Consider the following 21,636-nt stretch of genomic DNA (forward strand, 5'->3'; position numbering starts at 1 on the left):
TCAGAAAATACACTTCGAGCTCCTCATCAGCCTACTGTCCTCCCCTCCGTGCAATACAGCCCCCACCATCAGCCTGCCGTCCTCCCCTTGGTGCAATACAGCACTCACTAATTATCAGCCTACTGTCCTTCCCTCCACGTGATACTGCGCTCACCAATTATCAGCCTACCATCCTCCCCTGAGCAATACAGCACTCACCAATTATCAGCCTACTGTCCTTCCCTCGGTGTGATACAGCACCCACTAATTATCAATGGCTTCCCCTATCTCATGTCAAAAACTGAGAATGGACTCAAGCAAATAAACACAGTTCTGCTGCGCACTGGCATACTGGGCTGAGAGAGCTCTAACAAGGTTACTAATGGGGCTGCTCGGTCACTGCCCACCATTGCGGGTGCTAGCATCAAGATTTAAAAAAACGATGTTTGTTTTTTTCTATTCCGTTTTCTCTCACAGAACCCCTGCTGAGAAACCCTGGTCTACCCTATCTATGTCCGTCATAATTTTACAAACGCTTTCAGTTCTCCTCTCAGTCGATGACACACTAGAGAGAACAACCAGCGTTTGTCCAATCTTTCCTTGTTGCTCATAGCCTCTAACCCAGGCAGCATCAAGGAAGGGTCTCGGCCTGAAACGTGGACTGCACCTCTTCCTAGAGTGCTGCCTGGCCTGCCGCGTTCACCAGCAACTTTTATGTGCGTTGCTTGAATTTCCAGCATCTGCAGAATTCCTGTTGTTTGCATCAAGGTAAACCTCTTCTGCACACTCTCCTCATCCTGGGGCAAGGACAATCACAAGAAGAACTATTCTTCCAAATTCTTCTCATTATTGTAACCTCAGTGAGTATATGCCAAGCTCTTCTCATTCACTCTTCACAGGATAGTCTCTCAACAACAACAATAGACATCACAATGTGACATTTACCCAAGTCGCATTCTTCCGTATTTGACTGTTCTGCTAGATTTCAATAGAATCTACACTTATTGATTGCTAACCAAAGACTATGTTACCTGGAAAATTGCTTATAAAATGACTGCTCGATGATTTTAGGCTATGGAATGACTTAGTAACGATAGACAGTAAATGAAAGTCCAATTACTACAGTCTCTGAACTGAATTTCGACACTGTAGTGATCCGCTGTAAAGTTCGACAACGGGAGGTTCCTTCAGCTATTTTTTGTGGCTGAGTGATGCTATCTAGTGGTGAATATAGTTGTAATATTTAGACAATAGAGACTAAGTTATTCCAATATTACTCCAAGTTTGGATTTTCTGGGGCTTGGAGAGTAGACTGGAGATGGTGGTCTTGCCGTGTGACCTGTTAATCTTCTAGGTGAGGGATGTTGCTGGGTTTAGGAGGTGTTATTGAAACTGCTGTGATGAGTTGGCACAGTACATTTTGTAGTCGGCATAACTACCCCCTTGATATGCTTGACGGAAAGCAGGAGACTGTCAGTAATGAAAAAGGTTCCCTCCTCTATTCCTTTCCCCCAATGTCCACTCTCCTCTCCTATCAGATACTTTCCTTCCCAGTCCTTTATCTTTCCCACCTACCTGGCTTCACCTATCATCCTATCATCTTCTAGCTAGTCCTCCTTCCCCTTCCCCTACCCTTTTATTCTGGCATCTTCCCATGTCTTTTCCAGTCCCGATGAAGGCTACCGGCCCGGAATGTCGACTGTATTCATTTCCATGGATGTTGCCTGGCCTGCTGAGTCCCTCCAGCATTTTGTGTGTGTTTTATTTGGATTTCAGGCTTGTGTTTATAATGCAAATGGTGTATTAGTTAAGTAGACTTGTTATTTCCAAAGCTGTCAAGTTGTTTTTTTTTGTATAAGACATTAGACTAAGGCCCCTATTTCCCTCTCAGTTTTTAGTTTAGATTTCTGTATCTGCAGTCTTGTTTTTCTTTTGCTCTTTTTACAGTACTGTACAAAAGTCTTAGGCACCATAGATTTTTTCATATGGTTTCGGATAATATGGCCTCCACAGGGCCCCGTTCTCAGCATCATTGATGCTGATTGGGATTACCTACCTGGAAAGATAGAAACAAGCAAGACGGCTAATAAACTGTGGCAAGTTCTCCAAGATACCTGAAACAGCCTACCTGCAGATTTTCTGATAAACCAGACGGCAGTGTAACTCAGAGAATTGATGCAGTTTTAAAGGATTTGATTTAGTTTTTTATTGTTTAATGTTCTTTATAGTAAATGTTTTGATATTTAGAAACTTTTCATTTCATTATTTTTGAAAGCATCTTTACCTTACAGTTATTTTTTACAGGTGCCTAAGAATTTTGCCCAGTAATACAGGTGTTTCATTGGCTGTCATGTGTTTTAGCACTGTCCATGAGGAAGGGATGTTACCATAGTTTGCAGATGGTGGCACTCTATTGCCCTGTGATAACCCTTAAGTTTGACCTGAATCTGTCTGGAAGGGATAACATTGAATAAGGTTTACAGCAAGTTGTGGACACGTGGAACAAACCACCTAGTTATGTAGTTGAGAGTAGTATCTTAGAGAACAACTCAATGTTCCTTTAATAGTTGATTATACTTCCAAATGATAGAGAAATATGAACTAGCTATTTCCTTTAACTCTCCACTCCCTTAAACTTTAAACTCTGCTCACAGGCACAGGTCTCATTAACTCTATTTGATCCTGGACGTAATTCAACTTGGCAATCACTCGAAGGAGTCCTCTCCCATGTGAGCAGGTGATCACAGTTCCTTTACAAGTTGTCAAACTTTGTCCGAGTGCTGCACTTTTAAATTATGCAAAAATTGAATCCTGTGCAATCATGAGGGGCCAATGCACAGTATTTTCTGCAGGGTTAGGGAATCGAGAATTAAAGGACATGGGCTTAAGTTGAGAGGAAAAAGAGATTTAATAGAAATCTGAGGACAAATTTTTCCACCCAGAAGGTGGATTAGTATATGGAATGAGCGACACACACAAAATGCTGGAGGAACTCAGCAATTCAGGCGGAATCATATGGTCTCTTAACATTAGATCTTGGCCCAAAACATCGGTTGCTTATTCCCCTCCATGGATGCTGCCTGACTTGCTGAGTTCCTCCAGCATTATGTGTGCAACATTCAAGATTTCCAGTATCTGCAGAATCTTTGGTATTTAGTATAATAGTAGTAAAAATAGTAAAACTATAAATAAACTGCTTTCTTCACGTTCCAGGGCCAGCGAATTAGTCTCCTACAACTTTACCTTGTTTGATGTTTTGAGCATGTTGTGATGGAAAATAGTTCCAGGTTTGCAAGTACTTTGAAATATTGACAAATGGATTTTATGCTGACAACTCTGATATATTTCGAAAGGCACACTATTGGTTATTATGTCTATTTGTGTCCCTAAATGAACTTTATCTGACCGCTTGCTTTAAAAGTTCATTGAAATGTTTTCTTGAGTTCTTTAGAAAATGGAGCTTGTCATGTGATGAGTTTATTTTGTGCTGAGTTTCACAAATAATGTTACTTGTGAAACTCATAAAACTGCCTTTCTGGCAGAGTTACTGGATGCCTTTAAGGTCAGTTTTCTTTTAATCATATACGTTCCTGCTATAGGTCTGGTTATTATCCGTTAATAGTTTTGATAAGATCTGTTTAATATTAATAGCTATTCTAATATCAATTGTTTTTGTGGAAGAACATTTTAAATATCTACTGCCCTCTGCAGGCAGAAGTGTGTTTTTAACTTCATTCCTGAAAGATCTGACTTCAGATTTCAACTTCCTACATGTGTGAGCAAGCTTTTTCTTGTTTAACAAGCATCAAGAGCAAGGATGGAGATCTTCTCATTTCAGTTGAAGGTGAAATCCGTGTGTGCTTATCCAGACATCTCACCTCTCCCGGAAGTTCCAGGAGTCTCCCGCATATTGATAGTAGCTCCCTGATGCCTGGAAATTATATACAATATCCCGCAAATCGATTTTTTTTGAGAGGGAGAGGGAGAGTGAGAGCGAGCATCCTGATTGGTCTCTCTTTGTGCTAAGTAGACCTATCAGTTTTCTTTGTGGGCGGGCTTTACAGTCAACCTCAAAAATAATGACAGTGTTGCTCACTGCACTGTTTGCAACAGTGACTTTTCTATTGCCCATGGTGCGTTAAAATGTAAAAGATGTGTTGAGGTGAGTTTAACAGGTGTCATTCGTTCATTAGCATAGCTAACGTTATTTAAACTAGCTTGCTAGTTGCTAAAGAGCTACTCTATTGATGTCCTATGTGATGATGCCAAACTCCCTGTAGACTTGCTTAGAGTTGTAATAGAATAAACGTGATAATATAATATAATATATGTACATGTTTTAATATCACATTTTCTGTATATACCCAACTTGGTTTACAGATTAGACAAAATCACTAAACAAAGTATTACATACACCCTTGGAGGTCAACCGGGGGGGGGGGGGGGAATATGGGATTGCAGGGGGCGGGGCTGCTACCTCCCTGAAATGAGTTTTTGCAGGGTGGGATGTCTGGTTTATCTCAAGTTCAACCCAGAAATGAGTATTTGTGCAGCAAAACACAAGCACAGGTTTCACATCCTAGGCCCATATTCGAGCCTGATCATGTCATTTAGTAAGAAAATGTTTTCAAAATCTTGTATAAAATTGTGTCTTAGACTATATTTTTATTCATATTGCTTTCACTTATGGTTTTCATCCAGTTCCATCACAGGCGCAATGCTCTCCATCATCAAGGACATCTTCAAGTGGTACCTCAAGAAGGCAGTGTCCATCCTTAAAAGATGCTCGCCATCTGGGATATGCCCACTTTTCGTTATCACCATTAGGGTGGAGGTACAGGAACCTGAAGGCCCACACTCAATGATTCAGGAATAGTTTTTTCCCTTCCACCATCAGATTTCCAAATGGTCTGTGAAATCAACCTCATTATTCCTTTTTTTTGTTTTGCACTATTTTCTGTAATTTTATGACTTACAGAGAAGATTCACTAGAATGATTCCGGGAATGAGACGGTTAACATATGAGGAACGTTTGTGTGCTCTTGGAGTTTAGAAGAATGAGGGGAGACCTCATAGAAACATTTCGAATGTTAAAAGGCATGGACAGAGTGGATGTGGGAAAGTTGTTTCCCATGATGGGGGAGTCTAGTACGAGAGGGCATGACTTAAGGATTGAAGGACGCCCTTTCAGAACAGAAATGTGAAGAAATTTTTTTAGTCAGAGGGTGGTGAATCTATGGAATTTGTTGCTACGGGCAGCAGTGGAGGCCAAGTTATTGGGTGTATTTAAGGCAGAGATTGATAGGTATCTGAGTAGCCAGGGCATCAAAGGTTATGGTGAGAAGGCAGGGGAGTGGGACTAAATAGGAGAAAATGGATCAGCTCATGATAAAATGGCGGAGCAGACTCGATGGGCCGAATGGCCTACTTCTGCTCCTTTGTCTTATGGTCTTATGGTCTTATGTACTTTGCTGCCAGAATACAAAGAGGATTCCTGTCATAATCAGTCAAGATGAAGGAAGCGTCTCTCCACAGACGCTGCCCGACCCGCTGAGCACACAAGCATTGTGTGGGCGTGGCTCCCCAGTGATGGGCAGGTCAGCAGCGCGCGCATGCGCATCGTGGCGCGAAGCCGGGGCTGGGGCCGGAGCCGGAGCCGGAGCGATGCGGGGGGTTGCGGGAGCTGGTGGCACCGTACGGCCGGGCTGACAGGCACACGGATCGGAAATGTCGGGCCGGGCGGGCGGCCCTTCGCCTGCGGGCAAGAAGCAGGTGAGGTTCGCGCGTCCCTTGCAGCAGCTGGCAGAGGAAGAAGACGAAGAGGAAGATGCGGCGGCTGAGGAGGAGGCGACGACGACGCTGTGCCAGAAACGGCCTCCCGCCGGCCTTTCCCTTACCCGGGCCCGACGGGAGCGCGACGACGACATGGGACTCGAGCCCCGGGTGAGGGAGGTTCGCGGTGGTCGCTGGGCGGACACCGTGCTGCTGTGTGCCGCCTTCCTCGGGCTGGTGAGTGCGGAGGGGGAACGGGGCGAGGTGGAGCGTGTTGAGACCCCGTCGGGGAGCTGGGTGAAGGGGGAAGACCCCGTCGGGGATCCGGGTGAAGGGGGGAGACCCCGTCGGGGATCCGGGTGAAGGGGGGAGACCCCGTCGGGGATCCGGGTGAAGGGGGGAGACCCCGTCGGGGATCCGGCTGAAGGGGGGAGACCCCGTCGGGGATCCGGGTGAAGGGGGGAGACCCCGTCGGGGATCCGGGTGAAGGGGGGAGACCCCGTCGGGGATCCGGGTGAAGGGGGGAGACCCCGTCGGGGATCCGGGTGAAGGGGGGAGACCCCGTCGGGGATCCGGGTGAAGGGGGGAGACCCCGTCGGGGAGCTGGGTGAAGGGGGGAGACCCCGTCGGGGAGCTGGGTGAAGGGGGGAGACCCCGTCGGGGATCCGGGTGAAGGGGGGAGACCCCGTCGGGGATCCGGGTGAAGGGGGGAGACCCCGTCGGGGATCCGGGTGAAGGGGGGAGACCCCGTCGGGGATCCGGGTGAAGGGGGGAGACCCCGTCGGGGATCCGGGTGAAGGGGGGAGACCCCGTCGGGGATCCGGGTGAAGGGGGGAGACCCCGTCGGGGATCCGGGTGAAGGGGGGAGACCCCGTCGGGGATCCGGGTGAAGGGGGGAGACCCCGTCGGGGATCCGGGTGAAGGGGGGAGACCCCGTCGGGGATCCGGGTGAAGGGGGGAGACCCCGTCGGGGAGCTGGGTGAAGGGGGGAGACCCCGTCGGGGATCCGGGTGAAGGGGGCGGAGAGCCCCGTCGGGAGCTGGAGGAAGGGGTGGGTGTGACCTCCCTCCTGGAGCAGGGAAGTTTGGTAGGACCCCTCAGGCAGCAGGGTGAGGGGGACACAGAAGAAGGAGGGGTGACCTTTGTCTATCATATAAGGTCCTTGGGGGCTTGTTGTCTGAGAGTCTGTACAACCCAGTTAACTGAGGTTCTAATGGACATCTTCAACATCTCTGTGGAACAGTCCACTGTTCCCATCTGCTTCAAGGCAGCAACCATTATTCCAGTGCCCAAGATGGCGACAGTAACCTGCCTTACCACTACTGTCCAGTGGCAGTGATCTCAATAATAGTTAAGTGTTTCGAGCGGCTGGTTACGGATTGCATTAAATCCTATTTTTCTGCAACATTGGACCCTTCCTAGTTTGCTTATCACTCAAGTAGGTCCACTGACGATGCTGTAACCTGTGCCCTGCACTGCGTCCTGGGAAGTCTTGAAAATGGTGCCTCAGATGCCGGGAAGCTGCTTATTGACTTCAGCTAGGTGTTCTGTCAGAAGCTGGTTGGTAAGCTATCCTTGTTGGGTCTGAACTCCTCTTTCTTAGACTTAATGACACAAAGACCGCAGTCGTCCATATTGGTAGCAACATCACTAGCCCCATCATGTTGAGCACCACCCTACCGCAGTTCACACTGCTGATGCATGACTGCACTGCTAGATCCAGCTTAAATCAATTCCTCAGTTTCGCTGGTGTCACAGCAGTCGGTGGTCTCATCAACAGCGACAAGCAGATGGCGTACTGAGGGAGGTAGAGCGGCTTGTAGGATGGTGCGATCGTGACTTGAGTCTCAACGTGGACAAGATGAAAGAGACAATTGTGGACTTTAGGAACATGCAGGCTGACCACTCCTCACTGCACATAAATGCCTCCTCTGTGGAGAGAGTAAAGAGCTCCAAGTTTCTGTGAGTGCATATGGATAGATAGATATACTTTATTGATCCCAAGGGAAATTGGGTTTCGTTACAGCCACACCCAACCAAGAATAGAGCAAAGATATAGCAATACAAAAGCCACAAACAATCAAACAACAAAATGCAAACCATGCCAGATGGAAGTAAGTCCAGGACCAGCCTATTGGCTCAGGGTGTCTGACCCTCCATGGGAGGAGCTGCAAAGTTCGATGGCCACAGGCAGGAACAACCTCCCGTGACGCCCAGTGTTGTATCTCGGTGGAATATGGCCGGAGTCCAACAGCAAAAAGTTCAGTATCCGGTCTACAAACACGTTCCTCGATCGTAATATGACCCGGATTGCACCATCCATTGTTAACCAGAACAGTAAGCACCCAGCTCCTTTACGATTACTGCTCTCAGTGCACTTCTGGTCAGCCCGAACGGTCTGGAAGCCATCCATGGAAAAGTTTTGATTGGGTATGTCCTCGTGCAGCCCTGTTCCAGTGAAACACATAACACTGCTCTCCCGAAATGTTCTCTGATGCCTGGCTAGCGCCGTGAACTCGTCCATTTTATTACCCACCGAACTCCTCTTCTTCATAAGTCTCTGTTGTCTCGACCTGGTCCTCTTTCCTCACCTTTGTGATCCCCCTCTGCATCCTCTGTGTGTTTTCCTCCAGATTTCAGCCGGGGTGTCTGCCGCTCTGTTCGCTAAACCGGCCGGCATAAGCTCAATCAGCTGGTCCCTGGAATAAACAATGCGACCATGCTTCTGTCTCGCTAATGAGACGTGTGATGCACAATCTCAATGGTCCCTCAAAGCACCTCTTTAGTCAAGAAAGCACAGCAGCGTCTCTACTTCCTGTAGAGACTTAGGCAAGTGAGGATCCCTCCAGTCACCATCTGCTTTGGGAATGGCAAGACATCTGGCCACAAGTGCCTACAAAGGATTGCAAGGACTAGTGAGAGGATCATCTGGGTCTCTCTTCCACCCATTGGAATATTTATCATGAGTGCTGTGGACACAGAGCCCTTAGCATTGTCAAGGATGTCTCCCATCCGTCCCACAATATCTTTTTCACTCTACCATCTGTCAGAGGTACCGTAGCATTGGGACAAGGAAAGTTAGGATGGGAAATAGCTCCTTCCCTTAGGCTGTGAGATTACTGAATTTGCTGCCACCACCCAGGTCTCATCGCATCTGAAGCAGCAGTAGCCTACTGTTTACTTTTTGATTTGTGTAGTAAATGCACCTTGTACTAAATGTAATTCCTCTGGAAAATATTTTATTATTTGTTAATTTATTTGTGATATTGCTTTCTGTTGTGTGAGTTGTATGTACTGTGTGTACCTTGGTCTGGGGATTGTTCTGTTTGGCGGCATACATGTGTATGGTTGAATCATGTTGAACTTGAGATGCAGGATGGTTTTACTGGTGGGAGAGTTGCAAGCAAAGGGATGTAGCTGCAAAGTAAGGAGTTGCTTATTTATAATGAGGTGTGAAAACATTTCTTCTCTTGGAAAGCAGTGAATCTTAGGAATTTTTTGGCCTCAGTTTGGAGGCCAGATTATTTGATACATTTAAGTTGGAGGTGGATAAATATTTGAAAGGTCAAGGAATTGAAGGTTATGGGAAACTGGTAAAGAAGAGTTGAAGTCAATGTAAATCAGCCCTGATCACATTGAATGATGAGGCGACGTAGAGGCCCATTGTAATTGTCTTGTATTTGCAATCATGTTTAAGTTATTGGTAGTGAGGCCTGCTGTGCTTGTTCACTTGTATTACCTGTCAGCTGTGCTACAAAGTGACTCCTGTTTTTCTGTCTCTTTAGGGGATGGTCATTGCTGTTTTGGGGCCTACTTTCAAAGAGCTGGCAATTAATGTCAACAGGAATATCAGCGACATCTCCTTCATCTTTGTGGGCCGTTCACTGGGCTACGTCGGGGGCTCATTGGTTGGTGGGCTGCTGTTCGACTACATGGATCACCACTTGTTAATCGGTACATTCGCTGTTTAGCAACACAATAAATGATTTGAATCGTCTGAATTTAAGTTAAAATATTTAAGCACTGATTGCCTGTTTTAAATGTTGCATATTCATTTGAATATAGCGACAGCACAGGTATACCCTGGCTGCACTCACATATTTATTTAAGACAAATGCAAATAAACATGAGGTAGACAGATGATCTTTTATCATAATAAAGGTCTGAGTGCACCTGGGTTAGAGTCGTGGTGCTACCCAGAGATGAGCCCTTCAGCCCAACTTGTTCATGTCAATTGAGATGGCTATCTATGTTAATCCCATTTACCCGCATTAGGCGCCCGTACCTCTCTACTCCTTTTCTATCCAACTGCATTTTAAATGATGTAATGGTATCTGCCCCTACCACTTCGACCTCTGCGGAAAAGTTTCCCCCTCACATATTTCAGTTGAATCTCATATGACCTCAAACTTTTGACTTCTAGTTTTAGATTTTCCCCATTCTGGGGTTGGGGGGGGTGGGGGAGAAAGCCCACTGACTATTCACGCTGTCTATACCACTTGTAATTTTATAAACTTTAATAATGTCACCCCTCAGCTTCTTGAGTTCCATTCAGAATAAGCACAATCTGTCCTTGTAAACATAGCGCTGCATTTCAGGCCACATCCTGGTGAATCTCTCTTCTGCTGTCTTTATAATGCTACCACATCTTTCATGTGGCAGACCAGAACTGTACACAATACTTGCCAAGTGTGGTCTGGCCAATATTTTGTAAATCTGCAATGTGACGTCCCAAAATATACACATGGTGCCTCAGTCTACGAAGGCGAGCATGCTGAATGCCCTTTTTTACTACCTTATCCACTTGTGTCAACTTTTTCAAGAGCTATGAACTTGAACCTGAAGATTCTTCTGTACATCAACACCCTGAGGTCAATTACTGTGTCTTGTTGGTATTTGATGCTAATATTACCTTGCACTTGTTTGGATTAAATTCCATCTGCAACTCCTCTGCCCAGCTTTCCAACTGATTAATGTCTTTTTGTATTCTTTCACAATCTCCTTCACTACTATTACACCAATTTTTGAGTCATCAGCAAACTTATAAGCCCACCTACATTTTCATCCAAGTTATTTGTCAAACACCACTGATCTTACAGCTGATTCCTGTGGTACACTAATTACAGACATCCAATCAGAAAAACACTCTGCCCCTTATAGAAGCCAATTTTGTATCAGTTTGCCAATGTACTTTGCACTCCAAGTGCCCAATTTTGCTCGACCAGCCTACTTTGCAAGACTTTGTCAAAAGCCTCGCTAAAGTCAATGTAAAACAATGGAGATGTCTTCATTTTTTAAAGAAAGGGGCTTCCCTTCCTCCACTATCAACTCTGCTCTTAAACGCATCTCCCCCATTTCACGTACATCTGCTCTCACTCCATCCTCCCGCCACCCCACTAGGAATAGGGTTCCCCTGGTCCTCACCTACCACCCCACCAGCCTCCGGGTCCAACATATTATTCTCCATAACTTCTGCCACCTCCAACGGGATCCCACCACTAAGCACATCTTTCCCTCCCCCCCCCCCCCGCATTCCGCAGGGATCGCTCCCTACACAACTCCCTTGTCCATTCGTCCCCCCCATCCCTCCCCACTGATCTCCCTCCTGGCACTTATCCGTGTAAGCGGAACAAGTGCTACACATGCCCTTACACTTCCTCCCTTACCACCATTCAGGGCCCCAAACAGTCCTTCCAGGTGAGGCAACACTTCACCTGTGAGTCGACTGGGGTGATATACTGCATCCGGTGCTCCCGATGTGGCCTTTTATATATTGGCGAGACCCGACGCAGACTGGGAGACTGCTTTGCTGAACATCTACGCTCTGTCCGCCAGAGAAAGCAGGATCTCCCAGTGGCCACACATTTTAATTCCACATCCCATTCCCATTCTGACATGTCTATCCACGGCCTCCTCTACTGTAAAGATGAAGCCACACTCAGGTTGGAGGAACAACACCTTATATTCCGTCTGGGTAGCCTCCAACCTGATGGCATGAACGTCGACTTCTCTAACTTCCGCTAGGCCCCACCTCCCCCTCGTACCCCATCTGTTACTTATTTTTATGCACACATTCTTTCTCTCACTCTTCTTTTTCTCCCTCTGTCCCTCTGAATATACCTCTTGCCCATCCTCTGGGTCCCCCCCCCCTTGTCTTTCTTCCCGGACCTCCTGTCCCATGATCCTCTCGTATCCCCTTTTGCCAATCACCTGTCCAGCTCTTGGCTCCATCCCTCCCCCTCCTGTCTTCTCCTATCATTTTGGATCTCCCCCTCCCCCTCCAACTTTCAAATCCCTTACTCACTCTTCCTTCAGTTAGTCCTGACGAAGGGTCTCGGCCTGAAACGTCGACTGCACCTCTTCCTAGAGATGCTGCCTGGCCTGCTGCGTTCACCAGCAACTTTGACGTGTGTTGCTTGAATTTCCAGCATCTGCAGAATTCCTGTTGTTCAATGTAAAACATATCCACTATGCTGGATAAATGAATGAATTTTCTTGGTTGCCTCCTCAAATTTTATTGTGTGAGATAGTAGTTTCATTTGCACAAAATCACACTGACCTCTAACTTCCTTTCCAAGGAAGCACAAATCCTATCTAGTAGAATTTTTTCCTGTAGTTTCCTGACTCCTCTCTACAACTCTTTTTGAATAAGGAAACAACAGTAGCCATCTCCAGTCCTCTGGTACCTCACCTGTGCCTTAACAAAAATGCAGAAATATCTTAGAATCCTAGCAACTTCATCCCTTGCTTCCAGTGGCGTTCTGGGATACGTGCAGGACAATCAACCACTAGTATCTCTACCACCATCCTTCCTGAGACAGACACATTCCCCTCCTCTAACACTGCATTCTCTACATCACGGAATCCCAGCCTGTGGTCCGTGGTCTCTTTGCTTATTGGTCCATGGCATAAAAACCCCTGCTCTTCATTGTTCTCCCCACTTAATACTGTTGAGAAATATTCATTTAGGATCCCACTCGTATCCCCTAGTTCCATATAAATTTCCATTTAGTTTTCTCATGAGACTTGCTCTTTCCTTAGCTATCTTCTGAATATATTTAAGGATTTGTGATTCTCCGTAATCCTGCTTACTAAGGCTATTTCATGTCCTTTTGTTTCCTTTGTCCCCTCCTTATTTTTCCCTATGTCCTCAAAGGACTCAGTCAAAACCAAATACCTCCTTCTCATTTCTGATCAAATGTTCAATTTCCTTTCTAAACCAAGCTTCCCTAATCTTATCATTTTTGCTTCTTAAACTTACGGGGACATGTTGAATCTGAGCCCTTATTGACTTGCCTTTAAACACCTCTCACTTTATTTATTAGAGATACAGCATGGAACAGGCCTTCCGACCCTCTGAACTGCATCGCGCAGCAACCTACCGATTTAACCCCAGCCTGATCTTAAGACAATTTCTAATGACCAGTGCGCCCTTGGAATGTGAGAGGAAACTGGAGCATCTGCAGGAAACCCACGTGCACATGGGAAGAACGTGCAGACTTTCTTACAGAGGACGCTGGAATTGAACTCTGACTCTCCAAGCTGTAGTAGGGTTGTGTTAACAGCTACACTACCACGACAGCATTATTGAATTTCGTTTTTCTTTTTAGCAGCTGCTCCCACTCTGATTTTGCTTAGTCCTGCCGCATATGTTGAAATGCCCTCCCTTAATTCTAGGACTAACCTTATATTTTTTCATACCTTGAAATTTGCTGAAACACAGTCACTATTTCCAAAGGGTTCCTCTACAAAACTTCCATTTGCCCATCCTCATTCCCTGGGTAAAGGTCGAGTGCAGCCTTTTACTTAGAGGACTCTACTTACTATTTTGAAAACTCCTCAAATGCTTTTTACAAATTCAACCTCATCGAAGCGTCTTAAACTAAGGCAATTGCAGTCAATATTGGGTAAGTTAAAATCCTGTTTTTACACACTTCTAAATTTGCCTGCTTGTCTGTTCTAATTCTGGCTAACAATGGAAGGCCTATAGTAAAACCCCAGCAAAATGAATGCCCCTTTCTTATTTCTAAATTCTACAGATATAGCTTTTTTTGGAGAATTCCTCCAGGATATCCTCTCTAAGTACTGTTGCAGTGTTCTTCCTGTCACCTCATCCTTCTGTTCCCCTCGGATTGAGCTACCAGTTCTGCCGTTCCCTCACCACGTTCCTGTAATTGCAACACTGTCATGATCCCACTTGCTGATCCATGCTCTCAGCTCATCTGCCCTAACTGCAAGGCTCCTTGCATGAGAGAAAGGGGAGTGTGTCTACTACTTCCCCACCTGTCTTGGAAGTCAGAGTGTGGTGGTGTGTCTTACACGCTGACGGGTGGTTGTAGAGACATGAGACCTTCAGATGGACATATAGTATGGATGAAAGAAAAATGAAGTGCTGTGTGGGAGGAAAGGGTTAGGTTGATCTTGAAGCAGTTAAAGGGTTGGCACTACATTGTGGGTCAAAGAGTCTGTACTGTGCTATACTGTTCTGTGTTTGATGTCCCTGTCTGCTCTCCCTACTGGACTTGCCTTTTCTATTTTCTATGAACAAGTTAGCCACTCCATCTCTTGCACTTACATCATGGGTCCCACCCTACTGCCTGACTAGCTTAAATCCTTCTGAGGAGCACAAGACCTCTTCCGGTTTAGATACAACTTTTCCTCCTTGTACGGGTCAAAACTACCCAGTGATCTAAATACCTGAAGCTCTCCCCTGTGTATCAGCTCCTTAGCTACATTTAATAAGATTGTGGTTGTGAGGGATTAAAGTTTCTCAATATTCCTGGAGAGTGCCTTGGTGCAAGTGTTATTCTGGTTCCCGTTCCTTTACTCATTGGCATGTCGCACAGGGTGTAATCTTGAGACGAGAACTCATTTCTACCTAAGTGCCCTTTGCTGGACCATGCCTCTCTTCATGCCTTTGCTGCTAGTGTCAATATGGACCATGTCCATTGGCTATTAATCCTCCCCTTTCCTTGCTGCCCTGAGATATCCTTGTCCTTGGCACTAGGGAGACACACACTATCTTGGAGTCTTGTGGCCACAATTGCCTGTCTGTATCCCTGACTATTGAGTTCCCTATCACTACTGCTTGTCCAGATTTTGTCATTCCCTCCACTACAGTCATTATGCCACTAATTTGGCTGCTGTTCCTTTCCTGTGAGAGGTCATCATACCCCCAACAATATCCAAAGCTGCATATTTATTAGAGAGAGAATAAGCATGGTGTTGTGCACAGTCTGCCTGTCCCTCTTGTCTGGCTGAACATGCAGTGACCACCACCCTGAACTTCTTATCTACAACACTGCCTCCTGTCCACTCAGTCAGTTTAGCTACTGCTCCAAACAATCCAGGCAGTCTGAGAGGACCTACAACTGGACACACTTCCTGCAGAAGTACTTGTCAAAGACACTTCTCCCTGATCTCTCAGTTCACATGAGAAGCACACCACTTTACTGACAGCCATTTCTATCCCTCAAGCTGTTTAGAAGGAAGGGAAGGACCTGTCTTGACTTGTTACTGCATAGCTGTCTTTGTTGAAGCCTCTGCACTTTGACCTTAAGCCTGGTTCTTTGAACAAAGTTCTGAGAAACATTTCTCCAAATGACTGCTTCCACTAAAATTGCCTCCCTTTTATTGTTAATGCTGACATGTCAGTTTAAAAAGAAAAATCCCCATGCTTTACCTTGAACTGCCTTAAATTGTTTCCTTGAACTTGGTGCTAAGCTTACCTGCAGGTGAACAACCTCAGAAAGAAGCTGGACTATCAGCTTAATGCAGAATTTTGAATAGGTGGTAGAATTGGCACTAGTACCTGGGGCAGGATGAATAATAAGAAATACTGTATGTATGTATAAAAAAAAATTAAATAGTGCAAGAAGAGGAATCTGCAGGTGGAAGCGAAGAAACTATTCTTTAAATGCTGAGTGTGTGTCTTCAGGCTCCTGTACCACTACCTTGATGGTAGTGTCACGTGATCGGCAACAATGAATATCAATCGAGTCAGGTTTTATAAAAACAATCAAATATTTATTAAACTCTGCTCAATATTAAAAAAATGAACAAACGAAAATCTTAACCGGAAGTAAACTGCTATGCAGCCATGTAACAAACCGCCACTCAGTACTAGTGCGAAAACAGTCCTTCAAGTGTTTAAACTTTAAACTCGAGCAACAATTTCGAAATGTTGGAAATATTTGTCCACTTCTGTTTCATTAAATGAAGGAGCCAAAATAACCTCTCGACTAGCTACAAACTGTTTCCTAGAACCAGACGACTGATTCTCAGACTTTAATTTCTCCATCTCTAGCTCAAACTCTCTCCTTTTATTTGCTTCTCTTTCTTCAAATTCCCTTTTCCTATGGACTTCTCCAGCCTCGAATTCCTTCTGTTTATTTTCAGCTTCTAACCGACTTCTTTCCAAATCAGCTTCTAATTGCTTTAACTTTATTTGTTCAATATATAACTGCATTTCCAGATTGCTCATTGGAAACGTATCTAACACTTCTTCATCAAACTTTCCCAAACTTAATATAATGCTCAGCGATTTTTCTCTGAATTACGGGCTTTTTTGTAACCTTTGTATAACCTTCTAGCAATCTCAGATACAACACCCTTTCTTGCCGTCGCTAAAAACTCTGGGTCTGGCGTTTCCATAAAGCTATCAACATTCATTGCTGCCGAATACCACTCACACACCAATCAAACAAAAGAATCGGGCATATCCCCTTTTCCGAATTGGGTTGATACTTAAACAAGCACTTAAGCTCAAAATTGGAACATATCTGGACGAGCCCCCAAATTTATGTCAGGTGATCGGCAACAATGAATATCAAATGAGTCAGGTTTTATAAAAACAATCAAACATTTATTAAACTTTGCTCAATATTTAAACAAAAAATGAACAAACAAAAACCTTAACCAGTAAACTGCTATGCGGCCATTTAACAAACCGCCACTCAGTACTAGTTCTTAAAGCGATAAATGCGAAAACAGTTCTTAAAGTGGTAAATTCAAACACAGTTCTTAGAATGGTAATTTTGAAAGTCCACGAGATTTATACAGTCAATTAGGAGAGACTTTCCTGAAGTAAAGAATTCGTCGAAGACATGACGTCACTGCCAATCCCAGCCAGATCCTGCCTTGTCTGCAGGATTCACGACGACGGAAATAAAACAGTTTAAAGGCACTGACCTTTCCCTCTGGATACTAGATACTGCACAGCCTTTTCTGCTGCTTTTAGCAGAGGGTATCTCATGCAGATCACTCTTCCTTGAACGAATTCAATAATAGTTGATACTATCCAAAACTGCCAAACGACTCCTTCAGTTTCCCGCCTTCATTCTCCAATACTACTGAAAAGATACATCAACAAACCTGGCAGCGATTGGTTAAACTGCCGGCCCAACACTTTTGTATCTTACAATAGAACGTAAGACTCCGTTTTAAATCAAAACTGCGTCATAAGGCAAATACGCAGCGGCGCAGAGTACCTGGCTGACGTTCTAATTGGAAAACTAACTGCATCACCCCAAGGGCCTCCTTTCATACCCGTAGTGAACACGTCATCATGTGACCTCACATTGGCGGGAAAATTACATCAGGTGACCTCCGAAAGACCATTACATCATGGTCATAAGACTATCACAAGATATCCATGAGATATGTAACAGTAGCAATAAGAAGAAGGCAGGTCCTGGTTGATGGAGATCCTTAATGATGGATGCCACCTTTTTGAGGCATTGTCTTTTGAATGTGTCTTTGATGCTAGGGAGGCCAACACCTATGATGGAACTGGCAGAGTTTACAACTTCCTGCGGCTTTTTCTAATCCTGTGCAATGGCCCCTCCATACCAGACGGTGATGCAACCAGTTATAATGCTGTCCATGGTACCTGTAAAAATTTGCAAGTGTCTTCACTGACACACCAATTCTTTTCAAACTGTAAATGAAATATAGCAGCTGTCGTGCTTTCTTTGCAACTGCATCAAAATGATGGACCCAGGAAAGATCCACAGAGATGTTGACATCCAGGAACTTTCAACTTCTGAGGACTGGTGTGTGTTCCCTTGACATCCCCTTCCTGAAGTCCTTTACCCATCATGTCAAATGTATCCCTGAATCGTGACCATTAAAGAGAAAATGCTAAAAGTACTCAGCAGGTCAAACAGCATCTGTGGAGAGATGAGCAAAGTAAATATTACTGGTTGATGGCTTTTCATCAGAACTAGAAAATTGAAGAATTGAGTTTAAATCTAGGGTGTGAAGGTGAAATCAGGGGTGGAAAGAACGAAGAGAATGTCTGTGATAATGGAGACCAAAGTAGTTCAGGTGACACAGTGCTTGTATCATCTAGCTAATAGATGAATGAGGATAGTTAGAGATATTTTAAACAAAACAGAAGAACATGCTGGCACTCTGAAAAACAAAAGAATATAGAATACGCCACAAGAACAGACCCTATGGCCCACAAAGTCTGTGCTGGTCACAATGTCCATTTAAACTAATCTCATCTGCCTGCACGTGGTCTATAATCCCTCCTCCTCCTGCTTGTTCATGTGCCTGTATAAATGCCTCTTAAATGTTGCTATTGTATTTGATTCCACTCTCTACCCTGGCAGTGCCAGGCACCTACCACTCTGTATAAAGAAAAACGTGCCTCACAAATCTTCTTTAAACTTTCTCCCTCTCACCTTAAATCTATGTCCTCTAATATGTGACATTTTTACCCGAGGGAAAAAGACACTTATTCACCTTTGTTATAATTTTACATACTTCAATCAAGTTGCTCCTCTGCTTCTGCTACTCCTGGAAAAACAGCCCAAGTTTCTCCAAGCACTCTTTGTTAGCTAATACCTTAATCCAGGCCACACCTGGTGAACTGCATCCTTTTCAAAGCCTCTACATACTTCCCATAATGTGACAGTGAGATGCTATTCCTGAAGCTCGTGTTGGCATTTTTTTCTTTGCAAATCAAAGAGGTCAGAATGGGATGGAAAATAAAAGTGACAGGTGACTAGAAATTGAAGGTCATCTTTAAAGGTTGAATGCAGGTGCAACCTAGTGGTTACTCAGTCTGCATTTAATTTCTCCAATGTAAAGGAGACCATATTATGAGTTTCAGTGAGATAGATTAGATTGCAAGAATATAGAACATTAGAGCACAGTACAGATCCCTTGGCCCACAACTTTGTGCTGCGTTTTTAACTTAAGATCAATTTAACCCTTCCCTCTCACATAGTTCTCTATTTTTCCATCATCCATGTGCCTATCTAAGTTTCTTAAACGTCCCTAATGTATCTGCCTCGACCAGCATCCGTGGCGGTGAGTTCCACACACCCACCACTCCCTGTGTTTTCAAAAAAAAAACTTAGAAGTGCAGTGAATTATTGCTACACCTGGAAAGACCTCTTGAGTCCCAAGAAGATGTAAGAAGACAGATGTTGCATCTCCTGGGGTCACAAGGGAGAGAAGAGGAGTGCTTAGTGGAAATGAAGGAGTTGGCCAGGGAATTTAGGAACATTCCCTTCAGAATGATGAAAGAAGGTGAAGCTGTACCTTGTGGTAGATTTTGGCTGGAGATGGCAGTTGTTATGAAGGATGATCAGTTGAACTTGAATTGAGTCTAATTGTGAGGAATTTAACAAGATATGGTTAAGAGCACTGTCAATTGTGGGAGAGTTCTGCTTCCACATGTCCCCACATCTGGTTTTTTTTGGTCAAGAAGTCATCATCTCATATTGACCTTTGATCATATTGATCATCCCAGGACCTTTTCTCCTACCCTCAGAATTCCAAAATAAATGGGCCACTCCTGGCCTCTTTCCTTCTCCTTATCTATCCATGACCGGACCAGACTGGATGTTGTGCCCTGGTCAGACAAGCCACCAACAACTTCGAGAATAGTCGCCATGTAGGTCTGGGCGCTGCTTGAGAGAGGAGAAGAATGGCCACATCATTTGCTCCAACAGTGGCCAGATGGTTAACCTGTCCTTACTGTCAACACTCATACCTTTCTAGAATCAGACCGCAGAGCCACCTCAGAATACACAATTGATGAACTTCACAGACAAACGTCGTCATCGGAAACGAAGGACAACCAACTATCTATCCATGAACTGGTAGCGTAGTGGTTTGTGCAACATCATTCTAGCTTGGGGCGTTCTGGAATTCTGAGTTAAACTCTGCCGTTGTTCTCTAAGGAGTCTCCGTACGTCCTCCATGTGGAATGTGTGGGTTTTCCCCGGGCGTCTGGTTCCTGCCCACAGTCCAAAGATGTAGTGGGTAGGTTAATTTGTCATTGTAAATTGTTATGTGATTTGTTTAGAGTTAATCGGGGTTGTGGGGTTGTGGAGTTGCAGGGGCAGTGTGGCTTGAAGCAGCGGAAGGGCATACTCCGCACTGTATCAAATAAACTGACGCCTACCTTACAGAGGCCAAATGTCAGCTCACAGATGCGTCTTGACTGCCTCTGAATAATGACCATTTAAGGCCATTGTCTCCCAGGCAATCATAGACCTAACTTCTAAAAAAAAGGGGAAGATGTATATGAATCCAGTATCTTTTGTTTCAGAGTCCTTGATTTGTTCTGAATTTCATTTTCACATGTTTTTGTTTTCATCTTTTATTTATCTATGAACCCGATGGCATTGAAAGGATTGTTTCACCAAGACTACTGTGATCTTCACAATATCACAGCCATTACCTTTTTTTAAAAACCTGTACTTCTCCAGTAATGGTTGAGGTTTATTGATCTAAAAGATCAACTCTGTACCTCTCTCCACAGATCTCTCTAACCTTTTGAGTATTTCCAGCATTTTAAGAATTTCATTTTACTATTGCTAACTGTCCTGAAGCCAGTTGCTATCCATGGAATAATAATACTAACTGTATCTTATTCTAGACACTTTAATTTGCAAGCCCATCTTTTATATGTGACTTCTGAAATCGATTCTGAGAAGTTGACTTTCCTGGTTACCTCATCAAAGTATTTGGTCAGTTTAGGCTTGCTGACCCTTATTAACAAATTTATCTTAACAATTTATATTAACAAGTGGCTCTTAAAGTTTTCCCTGATTGTTTCAGCAAGCTTCTCCATCACAGAAAGTAAACAGTGGTTACAGGGCAAGTCCTGGTATACTTTTTTCGATAAGGTTGTTTCTTTGTGCACTTTCTAGTTCTCTTGTTCCTTGCTTGTATCTAGGAAGAATTGGAAGATAATGGAAAGCCCTTTGACAAATTTTACCCCAGTTTCACTTGGTGTACTGTATCCTGTTTGGACCGAGTGACTTATTTAAGTACGCCCAGCCTTCTTAGTACTAGTCCATTTATTATTTTTTCCCAATATTCCTTATCTCTGCCATCTCCCCTTTTCCTTTTTTGGTGGTATTCTCTTCTGTGTTGAAAATCAAGATGGAGCATTTGGCTCTTTCTTTACCTGTAGCTCACTTTCCTAATCCCCAATCAGGTTGCCCCTCCCCTTACGTCACGTGCCTCATTTTGGAGTACTGTGAGCAATTTTAGGCCCCTTATCTAAGAAAGAATGCTGATGTTATAGCTGACAGCTTAACATCCAGGGATACATATTGTATCGAAAAGATGGGCAAAGGGGGTGGGGCGGTGTGGCTGTGTGGCTTAAAAAATGAAATCAAATCATTAGAAAGAGATGACATAGAGTTGGAAGGTGTTGAATCGTTGTGGTTAGAGTTAAGGACCTGCAAGGGTATAAAGATCCTGATTGGATTTGAGTACAGATTATTTTCCCACCCCACCCCACCCCACCCCATCAAACAGTAGTAAAGATGTGGTCTACAAATTGCAATGGGCAATAGTAAATGCATAGCAAAAGGCAATGGGGGATGGTCATGGGGGATTTCGATATGTATGTAG

At 44.5% G+C, this 21,636-nt stretch overlaps 1 protein-coding gene across 1 annotated transcript in view; it reads left to right on the top strand.

Annotated features, from left to right (window-relative positions):
• Nucleotides 1-5,609: 5,609 nt before the first annotated feature.
• Nucleotides 5,610-21,636, top strand: part of mfsd4b (major facilitator superfamily domain containing 4B) — a 43,286-nt gene continuing 27,259 nt past the window's right edge. The window contains exons 1-2 of the mRNA XM_072246594.1: nt 5,610-5,988; nt 9,537-9,705. Of these exons, the coding sequence (XP_072102695.1) occupies nt 5,707-5,988; nt 9,537-9,705 (451 nt within the window). The 5' untranslated portion in view covers nt 5,610-5,706. The remainder of the gene's footprint in view (nt 5,989-9,536; nt 9,706-21,636) is intronic.

Source organism: Mobula birostris, chromosome 2, assembly GCF_030028105.1.
Source record: "Mobula birostris isolate sMobBir1 chromosome 2, sMobBir1.hap1, whole genome shotgun sequence".
In the NCBI taxonomy this organism is placed as follows: Eukaryota; Metazoa; Chordata; class Chondrichthyes; order Myliobatiformes; family Myliobatidae; genus Mobula; species Mobula birostris.